General features: G+C 40.2%; 1 protein-coding gene across 5 annotated transcripts in view; it reads right to left on the reverse strand.

Moving 5' to 3' along the window:
* The window catches only part of ftr82 (finTRIM family, member 82), a 49,857-nt gene that overhangs the window by 2,596 nt on the left and 24,188 nt on the right, over positions 1–23,073 (reverse strand). For 4 of the 5 annotated variants that reach the window (XM_061898231.1, XM_061898230.1, XM_061898229.1 and 1 more), the window contains 4 exons: positions 19,007–19,240; positions 15,180–15,339; positions 15,053–15,109; positions 14,914–14,988 (listed from right to left, as the gene is read on the reverse strand). In XM_061898231.1, coding sequence (XP_061754215.1) covers positions 14,914–14,988; positions 15,053–15,109; positions 15,180–15,339; positions 19,007–19,240 — 526 coding nt within the window. Of the gene's footprint in view, positions 1–5,383; positions 5,554–14,913; positions 14,989–15,052; positions 15,110–15,179; positions 15,340–19,006; positions 19,241–23,073 lie in introns of those variants that run through there. The other variant, XM_061898232.1, reaches the window with a different exon arrangement.

The following is a 23,073-nucleotide window of genomic DNA, read 5'->3' on the forward strand; positions in this document are numbered from 1 at the left end:
GTGAGGGATGCCGTCAAGCTGAAGAAGGAGTCCTATCGGGTCCTTTTGGCTCATAGGACTCCGGAGGCAGTGGACAGGTACCGACAGGCCAAGCGGTGTGCAGCTTCAGCGGTCGCGGAGACAAAAACTCGGACATGGGAGGAGTTCGGGGAAGCCATGGAAAACGACTTCCGGACGGCTTCGAAGCGATTCTGGACCACTGTCCGCCGCCTCAGGAAGGGGAAGCAGTGCACTATCAACACCGTGTATGGTGCGGATGGTGTTCTGCTGACCTCAACTGCGGATGTTGTGGATACGTGGAAGGAATACTTCGAAGACCTCCTCAATCCCACCAACACGTCTTCCTATGAGGAAGCAGTGCCTGGGGGATTCTGTGGTGGACTCTCCTATTTCTGGGGCTGATGTCGCTGAGGTAGTTAAAAAGCTCCTCGGTGGCAAGGCCCCAGGGGTGGACGAGACCCGCCCGGAGTTCCTTAAGGCTCTGGATGCTGTGGGGCTGTCTTGGTTGACAAGACTCTGCAGCATCGCGTGGACATCGGGGGCAGTACCTCTGGATTGGCAGACCGGGGTGGTGGTTCTTCTCTTTAAGAAGGGGGACCGGAGGGTGTGTTCCAACTATCGTGGGATCACACTCCTCAGCCTTCCCGGTAAGGTTTATTCAGGTGTACTGGAGAGGAGGCTACGCCGGATAGTCGAACCTCGGATTCAGGAGGAACAGTGTGGTTTTTGTCCTGGTCATGGAACTGTGGACCAGCTCTATACTCTCGGCAGGGTTCTTGAGGGTGCATGGGAGTTTACCCAACCAGTCTACATGTGCTTTGTGGACTTGGAGTAGGCATTCGACCGTGTCCCTCGGGAAGTCCTGTGGGGAGTGCTCAGAGAGTATGGGGTATCGGACTGTCTTATTGTGGCGGTCCGCTCCCTGTACGATCAGTGCCAGAGCTTGGTCCGCATTGCCGGCAGTAAGTCCAACACATTTCAAGTGAGGGTTGGACTCCGCCAAGGCTGTCCTTTGTCACTGATTCTGTTCATAACTTTTATGGACAGAATTTCTAGGCGCTGTCAAGGCGTTGAGGGGTTCCGGTTTGGTGACCGCGGGATTAGGTCTCTGCTTTTTGCAGACGATGTGGTCCTGATGGCTCCATCTGACCGGGATCTTCAGCTCTCGCTGGATCGGTTCGCAGCCGAGTGTGAAGCGACCGGAATGAGAATCAGCACCTCCAAGTCCGAGTCCATGGTTCTCGCCCGGAAAAGGGTGGAATGCCATCTCCGGGTTGGGGAGGAGACCCTTCCCCAAGTGGAGGAGTTCAAGTACCTAGGAGTCTTGTTCACGAGTGAGGGAAGAGTGGATCGTGAGATCGACAGGCGGATCGGTGCGGCGTCTTCAGTAATGCGGACGTTGTACCGATCCGTTGTGGTGAAGAAAGAGCTGAGCCGGAAGGCAAAGCTCTCAATTTACCGGTCGATCTACGTTCCCATCCTCACCTATGGTCCTGAGCTTTGGGTCATGACCGAAAGGATAAGATCACGGGTACAAGCGGCCGAAATGAGTTTCCTCCGCCGTGTGGCGGGGCTCTCCCTTAGAGATAGGGTGAGAAACTCTGCCATCCGGGAGGAACTCAAAGTAGAGCCGCTGCTCCTTCACATCGAGAGGAGCCAGATGAGGTGGTTTGGGCATCTGGTCAGGATGCCACCCAAACGCCTCCCAAGGGAGGTGTTTAGGGCACATCCAACTGGTAGGAGGCCACAGGGAAGACCCAGGACACGTTGGGAAGACTATGTCTCCCGGCTGGCCTGGGAACGCCTCGGGATCCCCCGGGAAGAGCTGGACGAAGTGGCTGGGGAGAGGGAAGTCTGGGCTTCCCTGCTTAGGCTGTTGACCCCGCGACCCGACCTCGGATAAGCGGAAGAAGATGGATGGATGGATGGACGGATGGATGTTTTGTAATTCAGTGCAGAAATATTTGTTACTTTAACACTCAAGATCTACTTCCAGTAAATTAAGACTGAAGCAATCGATCCTGTCTTTGAACCGGTCTGGTTTGAAGTCACGTGACACGGGACTTACAAAGCCGCAAAAAAAGCAGTCCACGGCCACACGAACATGGATGATTAAAAAAATGCTTACCTATCTCCATGTTTAGACCTCTTGTCCACACGTAAATGCATACGTGTATCCTTAAAAACACAGACTTTTTTTCAACAATGGCCAAGGTGAAGAGTTACAAAACTCTGGGTTTACAAATGGAGACCTGCTCAGTGGCCTTGTGGTTAGTGTCCGCCTTGATGATCGGTAGGTCGTGAGTTCAAATCCTGGCCGTTATAAATTCTCAAGAATTTTGCACCCCATGTACATGCGCTTTAGGCACTTCAACATTTGGGTTTCCTTGGCTCATTCTTAGTGTGAGCTGATTTCACTGCACATGAAATATACCACCATGTTGCTGATTACCTTCCATGAGTGTTCTTAATATTCCCAGGACTCTGCTTTGTAAGTGCAGTAAATATATTGTAAATGTCATTGTAGGTCTAGTACATCTACATAAACATAATAACAGAGGTGTAATGCCACCAAGTCAGCTGTGGTTGCTTTTACAGGCTTTCTGATTGGACCAAATGTGCATGACAGCAGGTGTTAGTGTGTAGACAGACAGTTTTGAAACTACACTTCTGTGGATGGAGATTCTTTTAACCCCAAATATGTGTTTTTGAAACAATCCGTGTTTGTGTGGACATGGCCTAAATCAGTGGTTCTCAAATGGGGGTACGCGTACCCCTGGGGTACTTGAAGGTATGCCAAGGGGTATGTGAGATTTTTTTTTTAATATTCTAAAAATAGCAGGAATAAAAAAGTCCTTTATAAGTATATTTATTGTAAAATAGCAAAAATTAAGAAATCCTTTATAAATATATTTATTGAATTATCCATCCATCCATTTATTACCGCTTATTCCCTTTTGGGATCGCTGGCGCCTATCTCAGCTACATCAGGCGTAAGGCGGGGTACACCCTGGACAAGTCGCCACCTCATCACAGGGCCAACACAGATAGACAACATTCACACTCACATTCACACATTAAGGCCAATTCAGTGTTGCCAATCAACCTATCCCTAGGTGCATGTCTTTGGAGGTGGGAGGAAGCCAGAGTACCCGGAGGGAACCCACGCATTCACGGGGAGAACATGCAAACTCCACACAGAAAGAGCCCGAGCCTGGGATTGAACCCAAGACTGCAGGGCCTTCGTATTGTGAGGCAGACGCACTAACCCTCTGCCACCGTGAAGCCCTTTATTGAATAATACTTCAACAAAATATGAATGTAAGTTCATAAACTGTGAAAAGAAATGCAATATTCAGTGTTGACAGCTAGATTTTTTTGTGGACATGTTCCATAAATATTGATGTTAAAGAATTATTTTTTTGTGAAGAAATGTTTTGAATTAAGTTCATGAATCCAGATGGATCTCTATTACAATCCCCAAAGAAGGCACTTTAAGTTGATTGGTTTTATGTGTAGAAATCTTTATTTATAATTGAATACTTGTTTATTTTTCCACAAGTTTTTAGTTATTTTTATATATATTTTTCCAAATAGTTAAAAAAAGACCACTACAAATGAGCAATATTTTGCACTGTTATGCAATTTAATAAATCAGAAACTGATGACATAGTGCTGTATTTTACTTCTTTATCTCTTTTTTTTCAACCAAACATGCTTTGCCTTGATTAGGGGGTACTTGAATTAAAAAAAATGTTCACAAGGGGTACATCACTGAAAAAAGGTTGAGAACCACTGGCTTAAATGTTACAGGAGTGCCAAGCTTTAGAAAATGACAAAAATTTGACTTTGGCATAATTTTGTTTTGCATCGATTTGGCCTGTTTTGACTTATACCTGAAGACAGATGACTTCACTTCCAGCGACTCTCCCTGCACGGTGACCTCTGTTTGATTGAAGACTGTTTTACTCTGGGTGCGATGAGGGGGCGACTTGTGCAGGGTGTACCCCGCCTGATTGTAGCTGAGATAGGCACCAGCGCCCCCCCCGCGACCACAAAGGGAATAAGTGGTAGAAAATAGATGGATGGATGTTCTACTTTGGGTTTCAAAGTGGATTCTAGTGACACTGAGGGTTCCATTTAGGACAGTGACCATTACAAGGTATGTAGCCACACTTCTGCCGTTCAAGCCCCAGCTTCCGCCATCCTAGTCACATCCATTTTGTCCCTGAGCAAGACACTTCACCCTTGCTCCTGATGGGTCGTGGTTAGGGCCTTGCATGGCAACTCCCGCCATCAATGTGTGTGAATGGGTGAATGTGGAAACAGTCAAAGCGCTATGAGTACCTTGAAGGCCACTATACAAGTATAAACCATTTACTTAATAGTACAAATAACAGCAGGGTGGTTATAATAGCAAGTTAAAAATATTCACATCCAACCAGGAAGAAGAAGCTGTAGTAGCGTTTTATTCTGACGCAGTTTTAAGATGTTTTGTTACCTGTGCTCTTATTTTGGCGATTGAGCCTAGGACGTAATTTCCTGTTTGTGGTGCTCTGCGTGGGTAAACAGCACTGTGGCGTTTCTGATTTAAATGTAAGTATACGGCGAAAACAGCGCTGTTATGAATATTAAAATGCCTATACTGTGTAAATGTAGCCCTAACTGAGTGTTTGTTTGCAACAATGTTTTTTCATGAGGATATAACTCGCCATCTCAACGTTTGCCTTTTTTAATGGCGACATATTTCCAGTTGCACGGTAGTTACCCTATCCTACCACTAAAGGGCGACAGAGACCATGTTTAGAGCACTGTCTAAATGAACTGATTATTCTCCATTCCTTTCTAATTAACTGTATTAATAGGCCATGCAAATTTGTTTTACAAGATAATGTAGAGTATTTTATGTTATATATAACATTATACGTATATTATTGCATATTATATTGCCTAAATGTATCCTAATCATTTTTTGTATGTGTTCCCCTTAGAACAAATACACACACCCGACTTGTCCAACTCCAATATTTAAAGAGTGCCTGAAAGCCTCTTTGTGCCCTACTGTCTGACCGAAATCCTTGTCGTAAGAAGCTATCAGATCAGTATTCTGCATCCAGAGTAACCTCTGTCACACACACACTACATTACCTTGAAGACGAACATACACGTGACTGCCTGGTTTCAAATGTTAATGACTTTCACAAGTGTTTGTAAAACTTTGTTCCATCATTTTCAAATAACCCAACATTTTATGGATCCCTAATATTTGAATAAATTAGAAATAATTGTTATTTTAATAATTTTAAAAGTATTACAATTATTTATTTATTTTTCTAAATATATACTCACACACACACACACACTCACCAATTTATTTGATGGTCCATCATTCATTGCATTATAGCTGCAAGGAAAATAATGTGGACCCTTTGGGATTACTTGGATTTCTGCATAACTTGGTGATAAAATGTCTTCTGCTCTTCATCAAAGTCACAACAATAAACAAACACAGTCTGCTTAAGCCAGGGGTGTCCAAACTTTTTCCACAGAGGGCTGCACACAGAAAAATGTAAGTATGCGGGGGCCATTTTGATATTTTTAATTTTCAAACCATAACAAAACATTTGGATTTTTTTTTTTAATCCTTAGGGCTCCTGGGGAGAATAGAGGGTCTCAGTCACCAAAATGTTAAAAATAAGTCAAATTATTATTATTATTTTGTATTAAATGCTTACAGTAAATCTCTATATCAACTTGAGGTTGATATAAAGTAAAACAAATAAGGTTTTATGCCTTTTCTGTCAAAGACAACTTTGTTTTTAAAGTAATTTAGATGGATAGTACTTTATTGATTCCTTCAGGGAGTTCCTTTATTGAGCAATTAAAGCCCTCAAAGATCAATAATGCAGGGCACCATTGATTTTATATATTTTTGAGTAATCACAGTGAAAAGTTAAATTCAATTCTACTAAATATATTTGAGATCCGAAAGGTTCCCGACTCATAAAGTGATACATTTTTATTATTGTTTTTTTTACTTTTAACACTTAAATTTTAAGATCAACTTCCGATATATCTGTCGATTTTAAGTTTGAACTATTATTTTGTTTGTTTTATGCTCTTTTGTCAAAAAAACACACAACATATGCAATATTTTTTCCACATAAAACATTTTAAGTAATAATTCATTATAACATAAGTTTTTTGTCCTTTTTTTTTTTTAGAGCAATGGAAATAAAAGAAAATAAAGACAAAAGGAAATCAAAACTGCCTGCATGGCAGCTTTGTGTCAACATTGCCACTTTTTCTCATTAGATTTTACCTCATTCCACTTTTTTTAAATGTTTTTTTTAATTTTTGCAATAATATCAATTTTGCAATTCCTGCAGAATGTGTGGCGGGCTGGTAAACGATTAGATGCAGGCCGCAAATGGCCCCCGGGCCGCACTTTGGATATCTCTGGCTTAAGCTATTACCGCACAAAAAATATAGGTTCTCATCTTTTTATTGAACACAACATGTAAACATTCACAGTGCAGGGTGGAAAAAGTATTGTATGTGAACCCTTGTATTTAATAACAGTTTGACCCTCTTTTGGCTGCAATAACCTCAACCAAACATTTCCTGTAGTTGCATATCAGACCTGCACAACGGTCAGGAGGAATTTTGGACCATTCCTCTTCACAAAACTGTTTCAGGGCAGCAATATCCTTGAGATGTCTGGTGTGAATCGCTCTCTTGAGATCAGGGGCCGTATTTATCAAGCGTCTTAGAGTGCCATTTTACACTTAAGTCCTGCAAATTTGCGAAGTGTAGTCCTACTCTCAAATTTAAAGGCCTACTGAAACCCCCTACTATCGACGAAGCAGTCTGATAGTTTATATATCAATGATGAAATCAGAACATTGCAACACGTGCCAATACGGCCTTTCTAGTTTACTAAATTGCAATTTTAAATTTCTGCCTCCAGACTCCAACCATCTGTTTCAATACATGCGTAATCTGTTGAATCGCTTGAGCCGCTGAAATCCGAGTCTGAATCCGAGTTAATGTCGCTATATCTTGCTGTGCTATCCACCAGTTGTTTGTATTGGCATCGCTATGTGACGTCACAGGGAAATGGACAGTGGCTTCGCAGATAGCGAAAATCAGGCACTTTAAAGCTTTTTTTAGGGATATTCCGGGACGGGTAAAATTTTGAAAAAAACTTCGAAAAATAAAATGAGCCACTGGGAACTGATTTTTATTGTTTTTAACCCTTCTAAAATTGTGATAATGTTCCCCTTTAAGAGAACTTCAGAGGTGTCCTAAGTGGTTAGGAGTTGCCAGCGGGGGATGGCACTGAGGCGAGAGAGACGTGCGTGAATGTTCAGACAGCGGAAGGATGTCCTGGTTTTGTTTGATGACGAGCAGCTGATCAAACGGTATCGTTTAGACAGAGTAGGTATTATTTTTGTCACAGATTTAATAAGGAGCATCATCTCATCAGCAACAACACGCAGCAGAGCTTTCACAGCAGAACTAAAGGTCATCACAATGCTTCGATATCTCGCCACTGGGAAAATGCAGCAGTGTAACGCTGATGATTTGGGGCCATCACAACCATCAGTAAACAATAATGGCCCTTACTGCTCCTCACCTCGTCATGTGTTTCATTGACTTTCCAACTACACCCTGTGACGTGTAGTAAGGGGTGGCATCAAGAAAAAAATGTAAAAAGAAAAAAAAAATATATATATATATTGTTATTTGTATCCAGCAGTGACGTGCGGTTCAAATACTGAGAATTACTTGCGGTGAGTCCCAGCCAGCTGAGCCTCCCGTGGATTGCGCAATGACTCGGCTAACTGCTGTCTGCTGTGCAGTGAGACCGTATTGCTATATGAATTATATTATACATTTCCATAGTTTAGTTAGTTGAGGTATATAATGTACAGTGTATTTTGTCAACAACTGTATGTGTGTAACGTATTTCTTGTGCTGGGCAATCATAAAACTGCTGCGAAACACGTACAATGTGAGGCTCCTGTTCTCCGGCCTCCTGGTGGTAGAGGGCGCTAGTGATCCCAGAGATCATTCTGGCACTACTCGGCTAGGCCGAAGCATGTATGTTTTAAAGTTGTCGTTTGCCTGCATATCGTAAAAACAACCTTCCAACATTTTACAACTAATTGTAAACTTATAGGTGCCAACCATCAGGGCCGAGTTGCGACAAAAGAGTGTGTCGATGTTGAGATATTACGCCCAGTTGGTAAGTGAATTTGTTTGCTAAGAGTAGCTACTAGCCGTACCCATGTATTTTCTATGGGCGGTTAGCATCGGGTTTTAATCCCGTTTCCTCCAATGTCTCTGATACGATTGAATTTATATTTATGTTGAGTCTTTATTTTGGGCACTTAAATATGGTGACTGAGTATTGTGGTATTTTAAGGCCATATGCAATTTTTATGCTACTGAAAAGACAATGAATGAACACTAACGCTGGAGTGCGGTTACACCTGTCATAGTGACAACACTGTGTACTGTCGTGTTTGTTATTTTCTACATACATGTGATTATTTAATATTGTTAATGTTAGCAGTATTATTGTTAATAATGATAATAAGTGTAATTTATTTATACTATACTATACTAGCTAAAGTACCTGCTACATTAAGTTAAAGTACCAATGATTGTCACACACACACTTGGTGTGGTGAAATTTGTCCTCTGCATTTGACCCATCCCCTTGTTCACCCCCTGGGAGGTGAGGGGAGCAGTGAGCAGCAGCAGCCAGGAATCATTTTTGGTGATTTAACCCCTAATTCCAACCCTTGATGCTGAGTGCCAAGCAGGGAAGAATGCTGGTATGAGCTTTTAAATATAACCCGTTAACTGCTGCCAATCAAATGGTGAATAAGATACTCTTTAGGGTTCGTATGTTTATAAATCTGACTGTGATGAAGTCAGTGCCTCACTAGCCATGAACCTCACCGCAAGTCACTGACCCCGGATAATTCAGCAGAAGCAAACTGCATTCATGCAGGTAGCTGGCCTCTCTGGAGTGGTCGGGGCAATCGATGGTACACATGTAAGGATCATCACTCCAAGTTTGGACGAGAGTGTGTTTGTTAATAGGAAGAAGTACCACAGCATCAACACGCAAGTAGTGTTCGATGCAGACTACAAAATCTTGGATGTGGTACCCCAGTGGCCTGGGTCCACCCATGATGCACGGATACTAAATGAAAGTGGTCTGAAGCAGCTTTTTGAGAGGCACATTGTGCCACCTGGATGTCACCTAATTGGGGATAAAGGATATCCTTTACGCCGCTGGCTTCTTACCCTTTTCAGGTGCCACAGACACAAGCACAAATTAACTATAATAGGTAAGCCAAACAAAATGCTTCATTGCCTAATTAATGAATTGGAAAGAAAAGGAAACATTTATTTTTGATTCATTGCCATTATTGTTTGTTTGTTTTGTATTATTTTGTAGTTTATTGTCAAAATATGCACTCCCATTGTCCACTTCAATATTTCTAAGATATTTCTTTATTCTTAGACAAGGGATTCCCTTTCGTGATTGGTCATTTCTATGGACACAGAAATGACGTCACCTAAAATTCCATTTACGGCACATAGTAATGATGTAATTCAGCTCTGAGTGTGACACTTAAGATTCAGTCCTACACTTCGCTGAAAGTGTGAGTAAGACGCTTGATAACTAACTTTTAAGTGCAGCTTTCAGCGAATAATGTCTTTACTCAAAAGTCAACTCTTAGCAGACTTCTTAGGAGTAATTCTAAGAAACTTGATAAATACGGCCCCAGGACTCTGGCTGAGCCACTCCAGAAGGCGTATTTTCTTCTGTTGAAGCCATTTTGTTGTTGATTTTCTTCTATGCTTGCGGTCGTCGTCCTGTTGCATAAGCCATCCTATGTTGAGCTTCAGTTGGCGCACAGATGGTCTTAAGTTTTCCTGCAAAATGTCTTGATAATCTTGGGAATTCATTTTCAATCGATGAAAGCAATCCATCCAGGATCTGAGGCAGCAAAGCCGCCCCAAACCATGACGCCACATTCACCATATTTCACAATTGGGATGAGTTTTTGATGTTGGTGAGCTGTGCCTTTTCTCCTACACACATAACATTTTGTGTTCCTTCTAAGCAACTCAATTTTGGTTTCATCTGTCAACAGACTTTTTGCCAGTAGTGCTGTGGAACATCCAAGTGCTCGTTTGCAAACTTCAAACGTGCAGCAGTGGGTTTTTTTGGACAACAGTGGCTTCCTCCGTGGCGTCCTCTCATGAACTCCATTTTTGTTCAATATTTTACGTATTGTAGATTTGTCAACAATAATGTCAGCATGTGCCAGAGATTTCCGCAAGTCTTTAGCTGACACTGAATGATTTTTCTTCACCTCACTGAGTTTAGTGAAGTGAAGTAAATTATATTTATATAGCGCTTTTTTCTAGTGACTCAAAGCGTTATACATAGTGAAACCCAATATCTAAGTTACATTTAAACCAGTGTGGGAGGTACTGGGAGCAGGAGGGGGAAATGACTTGCCCAAGGACACAAAGGCAGTGACTAGGATGGCAGAAGCGGGGATCGAACCTGGAACCCTCAAGTTGCTGGCACGGCCACTCTACCAACCGAGCTATACCGGCCCCCGCTGAGCATTCGTAGCTGTGCTCTCACAGTCATCTTTAAAGGTCGAACACGCCTAGGGAGAATAGCAACAGTGCTAAACTTTCTCCATTTGTGGACACATGGACAACAAGGATTTTAGAGATACTTTTGTAATCCTTTAAAGCTTAATGCAAGTTAATAATTCTTGATCGTAGATCTTCTGTTAGCTCTTTTCTGCGAGGCATGGTTCACAATACAGCACACTTATCACAAGGCAGCTTTAACAAACATATGATCTCGTCACATTGATTAGACTCCATGTTGTTGGAGTCCTGGCTCCAATCAACTCTTGGAGAAGACATTGGCCTAGGGGTTCACATACTTTTTCCACCTTGCACTGTGAATCTTTACGAGTGTTCTATAAGAAGATGAAAACCTATAATTGTTGGTGCGGTATTAGTTTAAACCGACTGTGTTTGTCTATTGTTGTGGCTTTGATGGAGATCAAAACACATTTTAATCCTAAAGGGTTGACTTTAGAGTTGCGCGGATAGGCAATTATATAATCCGCATCCGCATCACCAAAGTCGTCATCCACCCGAACCAACATTTTATCAGGGCCGCTGAAATACATCAGAGGTTGTCCGCCTTTACCACTCACAGAGCTATTTAAACCTGTTTCACAGAGTAATGATGACAATTGGAGCCGCTAACGTTCCCGCGACTATCCAATAGCGTTCATCCTGATTACAAGAATATGGGCGTGCTGTGAAGCTATTGCCTTAGACACCTTCAACAACATGTACGAACCGATTGTTGGTCCGGCAACATGTTGTGTGCAGCTTCCGCAATTACACGTGCAGGATTGAAAGGCATACTGGGTGATACGGAGTACACTGACGGTTGTGATATAAACAACTTTAACACTTACTAATATGCGCCACGCTGTGAAGCCACACAATACAAGATTGACAAACACATTTCGGGAGAACATCCTCACAGTAACACAACATAAAGGCAACACAACAAATACCCATAATCCTTTGTATCCGTGACAGTTCCTGAATATATTTTACACCCCCGCGCGCCAACCTCGCCCACCTTACCGACGCACAGGGGGGTGGGGGGTGGGAGGTTTGCTGCTAGCGGCGTGTATAAAATAGTCAGGAAGTGTCATGAATACAAATGATTATGGGTATTTGTTGTGTTGCGTTTATGTTGTGTTACTGTGAGGATGTTCTCCCGAATTGTGTTTGTCGTTCTTAATTGGTGTGGCTTCACAGCGTGGCGCATATTACTAAGAGTGTTAAAATTAATTATATCACAACCATTAGTGTACTCTGTGTCACCCAGTATACCTTGCAGTTGTGTGCGTGTTGCCGCGGAAGCCACACACAACATGTTGCTGGACTGACAAGCAGATCGTACATGTTGTAGTAGGCGACAAAGCCAATGGCTTTATCGCACGTCTTAATACTTATTATCTGGGTGACTACCGGCAGTCATTCAGGAGAATAATAGCATCTCTTATTGTCTTCTTCGCTTTATGACACGGGTCTTAAATGGCACTTTGAATGGCAAAGGATACCGATCACAGAACCATGCATATCAAATATTTCCGGATGGTTCAACTGCCACCCGCCCGAATCTAATTAAAATCTATTTTTTCGTCATGTCAACCGCCAGACCCGAGGTTTATCCGCGGACTCCGCGGATGAGACCGCAAACCGCGCAACTCTAGTTGACATACATTTTTTTAATAGAGACGCCCCAGCATCCACCAACTTGACTAGAAAGAGTCTAGAAAAGTGTTTTGTTTGGAGCAGAGTCGTGTATAAAGAGAGTATGGCCAACTAAAAAACAGCCACCATGACTGCTACCAAGGACGTGTGTGGCTGTAAATAGATGCATGCAATTGCAGTCATATTTTTCTGATGAAATAAACCAAAATACTATGTCTATATACAGTATAATTTTCAACATACTCAAGCTCATAAACTTACAATAAAACATGCTTTTATTTCATGAAAGTTTAATTTTGTGGCCGTATTTTACCGTATTAAACTGCTACATTCCTGCAGTGTTTTGTGACCAGCTCTTAACACGCACCCGACGGCGCAATAAACTTAAAAAAAGACACAAAACAACAACAATATAACTTACTACCCTCATTTTGCCAGCTTTGGACCAACAATCACAGAGAAATTATGACTTTAGTGTGAAGTATGTCAACTGTGATGACTGCCTCTATAATATTTGTAATCACTGTATGTATCACTCATATGTATTATTCAAACACATCTTGCTTTTTTGTAACATCGTGTGTAAAAATGTAGTTATTTCCCCATATTTTTGCACAATAACTCGGATATGGTAACACTGGCGAGCAACAGAGAATCTGGAGTGATTTTTGGTCCAGAACATTCATCCATCTGTCCATCCATTTTCTACCGCTTGTCCCTTTTGGGTTTGCGGGGGCATATTTTGGTTTATTCGTTATTGACATATTTCTGGCCACTTTATGTTGTTGTTGTTTATTTTTAGATTTCCAGTTCATTTTATCATCTATTAGTACAGTGGTTCTCAAATGGGGGTACGCATACCCCTGGGGGTACTTGAAGGTATGCCAAGGGGTACGTGAGACTTTTTAAAAAATATTCTAAAAATAGCAACAATTCAAAAATCCTTTATATATTTATTGAATAATATTTCAACAAAATTTGAATGTAAGTTCATAAACTGTGAACAAAAAATACAACAATGCAATATTCAGCGTTGACAGGTAGATTTTTTTGTGGACATGTTTCATAAATATTGATGTTAAAGATTTCTTTTTTTGTGAAGAAACGTTTAGAATTAAGTTCATGAATCCAGATGGATCTCTATTACAATCCCCAAAGAGGGCACTTTAAGTTGATGATTAGTTTTTAGTTATTTTTTTATTTTTTTTCCAAATAGAAAAAGAAAGACCACTACAAATGAGTAATATTTTGTAATGTTATACATTTTAATACATCAGAAACTGATGACATAGTGCTGTATTTTACTTCTTTATGTTATGATCCGCTGCCCGGATCATATCATATTCTGGTTTTGTTCTGTTTTTGCATTATATTCTGCTAATGTTTGCCTTAGTTCCTGGTTTGTTCTGTTACCATAGTGTCTTATTTGTTTCACCTGCTCCTTGTTTCCGGACGCACACCTGTTTGTAATTACTGTCCTTATTTAAGTCTGCCTTTTCCGTTGACTTGTCCTCGCTTCCTAGTTTTTGTTGCACGCAACAAGTGACGACGCTGATTCCCGATTCTGGTAAACCTGCTTTGTACTTGCTAGCTTCCGCGCTATACTTTTGTGTTTTCTAGCTCCCATGCTAGCGCTTTGTTTTGCCTATTGTGCCTCGTGGAAGTTCTTTTCTGTTCTTAGTCTGTTTTTAGTGTAAATAAATCAATATTGCTTACCTTACATAGTGTCTGAGCCCGAACTGCATCATTGAGAGAACGAACTGCATCACCATGCCCAGCAATCGTCCCACTTTATCTCTTTTTTTCAACCAAAAATGCTTTGCTCTGATTAGGGGGTACTTGAATCAAAAAAATGTTCACAGGGGGTACATCACCGAAAAAAGGTTGAGAACCACTGTATTAGTACACCTAAAATGGGGTTTCTTTTGATCTTTCAATGTCCTTCTATTTGTATTTGTGTTTCACATTCTCTTCTGCTGCTACCGAATTGCATTATTTTTGTTTAACTGACATTAAAAAATATTCAGTTTTGTCTAAAACCATCTGTTGAATGTATTAATTTTTTCTGTTATTATTTGTATTAGCTTCTGTGTTCTCTCCTTAAAAAAAAAGAAACGATATTTTGTTTACCTCATACAAGACGCTGTAATCAGTGGCTCTCCAGTGTTGTTCCCGAACCATCACTTCCAATATTTGTCTTTTTACCGGATTGTGAGAAAAGCGATGTAAAAGATTTCCACAATTCCTGCGGATGGAGCAGCCCCATGCTGCACAACGGGGCATTGTTACATGGCGAAAAACTCACAAGGAAACGCCGCAAACACATAGCATCAGCTCAACGTTGGTAGTAGTCTTGGTGCACTGTCATCACATGAGCGCCTTTTGACCAGTCATTGAGAAGATCGCCTGAAACCAAGTTGGCTATACTCTCTTAATATACGACTCTGGTTTGGTGGGTGCTCATGCGCCCCCACATGGATAGTTGCCCACATTACAATAGCAAATTGGACCTGTTGTAAGCATGCATTGAAATCGTGCCGTGAAATATTGACTTACATTTGACAAAGTCTGCTCTGGTCCTCGGTTCTGGACTAGCAGGAGTGTCCACTGTTACAATGTTGTCTTCTCTGCCTGTAAAATAACAACAACAAACATTAATTTGTGTTTGTACACCATTTGCTGACACGTCGCTCACCTCTGCTCCTCCTGTCCAAAGTTCGACTCTCTGTTGTGTAGACGGGAACTTCATTCACTGTAAGGCAGGTCATGTTTATTTGTGCTGACAAAGCATATCTGCTGTGTTGCTTTCGCTAAAGTCTGACCCGTCTTGGAGATTTTCAGCAACTCTTCCCTGCCAAACTCTTCCAAACGATCTTTGATCTCAGAGACGGCCTTCCTGACGGCCATGAAGGAGAAGTCAGGGTTAACGGTCACCTTTGGTATGAAGCCATCATCAGTGGGGGTGCACAGGTAGTTGAAGTTCTGAGGATCATCACAATCACATTATATTGAAAATATGAAACATGTTATATTGAATATAGAATAGGATAGTATAGACTTTATATATCCATCAATGGGTACATTATGTGGTTCCAGTGCAGATTCAAAAAGTCCACAAATAAGTATTAAAGTAGCGCAAAGTGTCACCTCTCCTTGCGCAGCCCCAAAGGGGTTTGAACCAAAATGGACACATGAAAACAAGACGGAAACATTGAAGAACACAAAGGAAGATATAAAGGAGCACAAATCTTCTACAATTAGCTGCCACTTCGGCAGCACCATTTTACATACAGCGACAAAAGTAAAACACAATCAAACATTTTATATTGAATATGTAAAACACAACACTAAATTAGTGTGTGAACGTGAGTGTGAATGTTGTCTGTCTATCTGTGTTTGCCCTGCAATGAGGTGGCGACTTGTCCAGGGTGTACTCCGCCTTCAGCCCGAATCCAGCTGAGATAGGCTCCAGCTACCGACGGGACAAGCGGTAGAGGATGGATGGATGGGTAGATGTTATATTACAGACAAACTTTTTGATAGCGACCACTGGAGGGAAAACAGCAAAAGTGGCCGGCTCATGCAGATTGACAGCCATTTTGAATTTGTAGCCATCTTGATTTTGATGTGTTCTACCTAACGTTTTTTTCCTTTGCTTTTTGTAAACAAGAATGATGCCCTAGTAATAATAATAATGGACTCTTACATAACTATAAATGCACTCGGAGAGCACAGACCTCCACCATGCTCTACCTCACAATACTAAGAGTTCCTTTTGAAAAATCCTGAATCCAGACGTTGATCCGAATCACCCCTGGAAAATATTCACTTGTTCTTTTTCACATTTCTGACATTTCCTGAAAGTTCCATCAAAATCCTCTCCAAACCTTTCCGGATATTATGTGAACGACTTGAGCCTGTCAGTCAGAGTTCAGGGATTACTAACTAAATAACAAACACACAGACAGATAAACCGCAGCAAATACAGCAGATGTAAAAAAACAAAAAACAAATACAGTCAATAAAACAGGCGTATTTGAATATTTATGTGATCAGCACTAAATGATCCATTTGTCAACACGGAAGTACTGGTTCAGTTTGGCAGGGGAGAACACAGCACAAACGTCTAATGTATACGATCATAAGTGTGTAGGCTTGTCGAAAGTATCGATATCAACACGGCAAAATATATCGCTATCTGCTTTTATCAGTATCATCATACTTTTTTCTCTGCGAGCCGCATCAGTTGTCTGCATGTGAGAACTGAGCCAAAGATGAACGCCTTCTGTCTTTAAATAAATTATCCAGTGTTTCCATGTATTTACTTCTCTGTAGAAGCCTGTCACAAATGAGACTTTGTTGCTTTTGGTTCCCACTCGCTCATAAACAAATGATAATGGGGTGTGTGGATGTAGCCTATCTGCCGTAGTGGCTTAACTCTGCTTTACAACACACCTCATACGCGCCTGCTTTGCCAGAGAATAAGATGGAGCAGAAATGATCTGTGATGCACTTTAGCCACTTGATCACTGGATTTAGTAAGTAGAGGTGGATATTCAAGGTTAAAGAGGGGGATATCTTGCGTCATGCATTTATTCAATTATCAAACCACGAAAGTGAAGCACGGATCCGCCGCCACAAGCCCAGGGAGTGTGCATTACCACAGTTTGCAGAAAACTTCCAAAACTTTTATCACTTCGATAAGTGCTGAAAAACACAGCTTAAAGACACTTCGCTGTCATTTGGCAAAACTTCAAACACCACTGCTTTACTTATTTCACCAGGAAGTCAAAGTGTGGCCAGGGGGCCATTTTCTGAAGGCACTCCTTTGTTTGAAAATAGAGCGAAAAAGCATAACTTAACGAGAAAAGGCTGAAATATTGATACTAATTAGGAATACAAACACAAAGATGTGTCTTTAAAAATATTTTTTATCCTTTTTGTTATCCCATTTCATTACAAATGACATGGTGACATCCCATTACCACCACCTTGAAATAATCTTAAATAATAAAGTTTTATATCCGTGAAGGCTCCACACCACTGCTGTTCTTTTTAAAATGTAAAATAGTTGATTATTTTTTGCATTTATGATATATTGGGAGGTTACAGAAGACTGCTGTTGTTTTTTGACTGTATTGTTACCTCTTGGCAGCTGAAACTTATTTTTACATTTTGTTGTTGCCGAGTAATCTTAAATACTTGACACTTTCAAACTCGTTTGTCAATAAGGTACTGAATTTAAAAATACTGGTATCCATTTTTTCGAATTTTTACTATAGTATCGATTAAATATGGAGAAATTTGGAAATTCTTAGGTATCAACTACTGAAATTCTGGTATGGTGACAATAAGTGTGTACCTGTATGAAAAAAAATGTTGCATTTCAATAGACTAAGAGAACGTGAAATTGCGTTGATGGCATTTCTTAAAGAATTGTATTTGACGGAAGGAGAACCCTAAATTGACCTTGGTGTGTGAATGTGAGTGTGAATGTTGTCTGTATTTCTGTGTTGGCCCTGCGATGACGTGGCGACTTATCCAGGGTGTACCCCAGCCATCTGCCCGAGTGCAGCGGTGATAGGCTCCAGCCAGGCAGGCGGCCCAGACAGGGACAAGTAGTAGAAAAAAGATGGATGGATGGAAATAAAGTCAATGTATTGACATCATGGTAGTAAATGTTTATATTAGTGGTCGTAAAAAAACTATTTAGGGATGCAAAATAAGTGAATATATTTAACAGGTGGTTGTTATAAATACTACATTTTTGTAGCCACTATTAGCAAAATTCAAGATATATATATATATATATATATATATATATATATATATATATATATATATATATATATATATGTAAAAGCCCTGCGATGAGGTGGCGACTTGTCCAGGGTATATATATATATATATATATATATATATATATATATATATATATATATATGTATATATATATATATGTATATATATATATATATACATATACATATATATATATATATATACATATATATATATATATATATGTATATATATATATATATATGTGTAAAAGCCCTGCGATGAGGTGGCGACTTGTCCAGGGTATACATATATATATATATATATATATATATATATATATATATATATATATATATATATATATATGTATATATATGTATATATACACATATATATATATCCATCCATCCATTTTCTACCACTTATTCCCTTTGGGGTCGTGGGGGGCGCTAGTGCCTATCCCAGCTACAATCAGGCGGAAGGCGGTTTACACCCTGGACAAGTCGGCACCTCATCGCAGGGCCAACACAGATAGACAGACAACATTGACACTCACATTCGCACACTAAGGCCAATTTAATGTTGCCAATCAACCTATCTGCAGGTGCATGTCTTTGGAGGTGGGAGGAAGCCGGAGTACAGAAAGATCCAGAGCCTAGGATTGAACCCACGACTACTCAGGACCTTCGTGTTGTGAGGCAGACGCACTAACCCCTCTGACACCGCGCCATATATATATATATATATATATATATATATATATATATATGTATATATATGTATGTGTGTGTGTGTATGTAAAAATTGTTATATTAATTCCAACATAGTATAGTCGTATCATACTGCAATAAGTTCAATATTTTACCTGCAAGAAGTGGATGTGGTCATCAGTGCCATAAAGCTCCTTCAAGCCCGACTCTTTCTTTTTCAGCTCGTCAATCTCCTGTTCCAGACGCTCTATTAAAGCCTCTGATTGGTTGAACGCCGCCTTCTCGTTGATTCCAATCAGTTTGGTGACTTCTGACCTCATCCTCTCGATGGAGCGAATCATGTCTTCGAACATCTTTTGACTCTCCAGCATGGCTCTCTGGGCCGAGTTCTGCACGAACAAAATGATGATCCAGTTGATGAAGTCAGGAAATAAAAGGAGTGCAAAGTGGCTTAATCATTTCATTCTTCAAATGATGAAGATGCCTGCCAGATCTAGAAAGCGTTGGAGATAACTGCCGCCCCTCTCCGAACCTGCACTGTTAATCGTCTCATTCAACATCAAAGGTTTCTCCAAATGCAAGGCAAAGATACTGGCAACGCTGGCCATTTTTGTTTTAATCTACTTTGCGTGCAGGAAACTCTCATCACCCTGCACAAAACCTATCTATCATCCCTGGAATGACACTGGTCTCTGTTACATGACAAGGACAATATGGATTAGACGTTTTCAGCAGGGCTCATGAAAACATTCACAGTTGCCCTCCCAAATTTCTGCAGTTGCTGAATGTTCCACTTCCATTGTTGTGGGTCCCTGCAGGAGTGGGGCAGGTGGTTTCTGTGCTCCCATGCTGGCCTGTCCTGCTGCGGTTGACTTGAGTGGGGCGGCCTTGGGCTGGCCCTGGCGTGCACTCCTGTGTGGGGGGTTGGGCTCGTGGGGCGCCCGGTTGCTTGTGGGACAGGGCGGTCGTGTTTCTGGGCCCCTCGAGCTACGTCCTGTCTCTCTGCCCACGTGGGGTCTGGTCTCTCACGTGTTAAGGGGCTGGTTGTTTCCTGCTTTTCCCGTGCTTTGTCCTCGGCCAGGCGCGCCTGTCTACGGCCTTCCGCTGATCTGCTCAGCAGCACAGTGGGGCTGGTCATACCTTGTTCCCTAGGTACCGCACCTGCTGTTTTGGGTTGGAGTTACTGGGGGTCTGGGGCCGTACTTTGGCTTCCGCAGATACTGGGAGATAAATATATTGTACATACAAACATATATACTGTACATTCATACATACATACATACGTGTATACATAGTTAATACACATGCACATACTGTACGTACACAAAAACATATATACACACACATGGTACATTCATCCACACGCACGTTATTTGTACATACATAAACATATACGATACAGTACATACACATGCACATATACAAACAAACACTCATTTATATAACCACGTTTTATCAAACATACAGTATATCAAACGTCCCCCTGGGGGACACTAGGTAGAAACATGGCACACTGCTAAAGCTTAACCTATTTTTACCATAACAATCTATAAGGTTAATATATTGCGCTCTTCTTTCTTCCCCTCTCTTTGTTTTCTTACATTTATTTATTGTTGCATTTGAAGCAATTGTAATGTTGATAATAGAGGTAATTATTCTTATTATTCATTATCCATACTGTTATTTTCTATTGGTATTTTTATTGCCCCATTTGTAGTGCAATAATGTTCATTGTCATCTCTGTGTTATTACTAATTTAGTAATTTTTCATGTCATATTTGTACATATCGTATTTGCTGATGTTGTTCAGTTATTGTTGTTGTTTTTGTCTTTGTTGTTGTTGTCTCGTTGCCTTATTCAACTCTTGTCCCTGCAATTTCTCCCGATTTCTTCTTTTTTTTCTATTTATCTCCTCCTGCTGTGGTCTGGCTTTGCCAAACAATAAATACATCTATTTAATTAAAATATAAACATATCTATACATCTAATTATATATAAAATATCAAATACAAATAAGGCAACAAAAATACATCCCAAATTTCTCTTTTGTAAAGCAATTCTGTTCCACAGATATAGACATCCACATCAACAATATGATTTGCCTGAGTGGCTAGACAGAACATGTTGAAAAAAATACCCATTTTTGTTTTTTAATCAGTTTTTGCAAGTCCCTTCTTTTATATTTGGTCAGTGTTTATTTTCTAATCAGCCTGACCTAAGCCTAAGATTTATGTGTTAAAAAGGTATCAGCCTGACCTAAGCCTAAGATTTATGTGTTAAAAAGGTAATAATCTTTGTGATTAACACATGGTTTCATATCGTTTGACAAGGTGTATCCTGTTAACTGTGAGGAGATTAGATAGATAACTAATTAAGTGGTAAAATTTGAATGTGTCCTACTCCCCTCTGTACTGAAAAAGTTGGGCCCCAAGGTCAAAAGGTTAGAATCCCTGATCTAGATCAGTGGTTTTCAACCTTTTTTCAGTGATGTACCCCCTGTGAACATTTTTTTAATTCAAGTACCCCCTAATCTGAGCAAAGCATTTTTGGTTGAAAAAAATAAAGAAGTAAAATACACCACTATGTCATCAGTTTCTGATTTATTAAATTGTATAACGGTGCAAAATATTACTCATTTGTAGTGGTCTTTCTTGAACTATTTGGAAAAAAAGATATAAAAATAACTAAAAACTTGTTGAAAAATAAACAAGTGATTTAATTATAAATATTGCATTGTTGCATTTCTTTTCGCAGTTTATGAACTTGCATTCATATTTTGTTGAAGTATTATTCAATAAATACATTTATAAAGGATTTTTTAATTGTTGCTATTTTTAGAATATTTGAAAAAAAATCTCACGTACCCCTTGGCATACCTTCAAGTACCCCCAGGGGTATGCGTACCTCCATTTGAGAACCACTGGTCTAGATAATATGGATTGGATATGCTTTGGAGTCTTTTTTACTCCACAACCACTTTTATAAGCTACTTTATGAATTTGTTCCCAGATTACAAATAAAACAACGACCATCCCTCTGAAAATATATATGTATCTTTTGAAAATGTTCTCTGTTTAATATATATCTTGAAGACAAACTTCGCAGCTATTTTTGTTTGAAGACGGTCGGAAATAACTTATATAAACATTGTATAGATTCACCCAGTCACTACAATAGGTACATCTGCATTCGCTTTAATTTCATCTTCAGCCACAATCTTGACCCAAGTTTTGTATAGTAACTCAATTATCATTCATTCAAACGACCTCATCTTACGACTGCAAAATAATGCACCATGGGGCCAAAGAAAGATGTGACTGCCAGCACTTTGTTAAAAAAAAAGGTGAGAAACACGATTGGAATTCAGAAAAGAGCTTGTAGTAAAGTTCAAAGGTGGGTCTCCCCTCCACTTTTTTTTCTCCTTCTTCAATAAAGTAAAAGTGATGAAAAATGTTTGTGTATCCAGATCTGATAATAAATTGATATCAGATGCTGGTCTGATATCATAATTTAATTTTAAAACAAATAACATAGTCAATGATTCGTGGAACCTGTGATGAGGTGGAAACTTGTTCAGGGTTTACCCTGCCTTACGACCAAATGCAGCTGGGATAGGCTTCAGCCACCCCCGTGACCCTGAGAGGAACAAGCGGTACAAAATACATGGATGGATGTTTTGTGGAACATGACTGCAGCAAACGGAAGCACATACATCACCTGGAAGGTAAAGTGTTACTTACTGCACTTGTAAAATCTTAAAAATATATATATATATTCATTTTTAATTTTTTTAATTTTGGCGGCTTTAAATGAATATATTGAAAACACAGACTCTTCTTCAATCTTGCGCCAACTTTTATCTGATTGCTGTTGTCAGATCAGCTTTGCAGGTTGGAGTCTTGTCACGGACCATTTTCTTCAATTTCCACCACACATTTTCAATTGGTTCGAAATCATGACTATTTGCAGGCCATGACATCCACTTCATGTTTCCTTCGCCAAGGAAAGTTTGTACAATTTTTGTATATGACGAGATGCACTATCATCTTGAACAATGGTGTCATCATCCCCAAACATAATTTTGATTGATGGAATAAGAAAAGTGTCCAAAATGTCAATGTAAACTTGTGCATTGATTGACGATGTCCACACCTGACAACCCCATATTATAAATAACTGTGGAAATGTGGATGTTTTCTTCAGGCACTTGTCTCCATGACTC

Source organism: Nerophis ophidion, linkage group LG04, assembly GCF_033978795.1.
Source record: "Nerophis ophidion isolate RoL-2023_Sa linkage group LG04, RoL_Noph_v1.0, whole genome shotgun sequence".
NCBI classification, from domain to species: domain Eukaryota; kingdom Metazoa; phylum Chordata; class Actinopteri; order Syngnathiformes; family Syngnathidae; genus Nerophis; species Nerophis ophidion.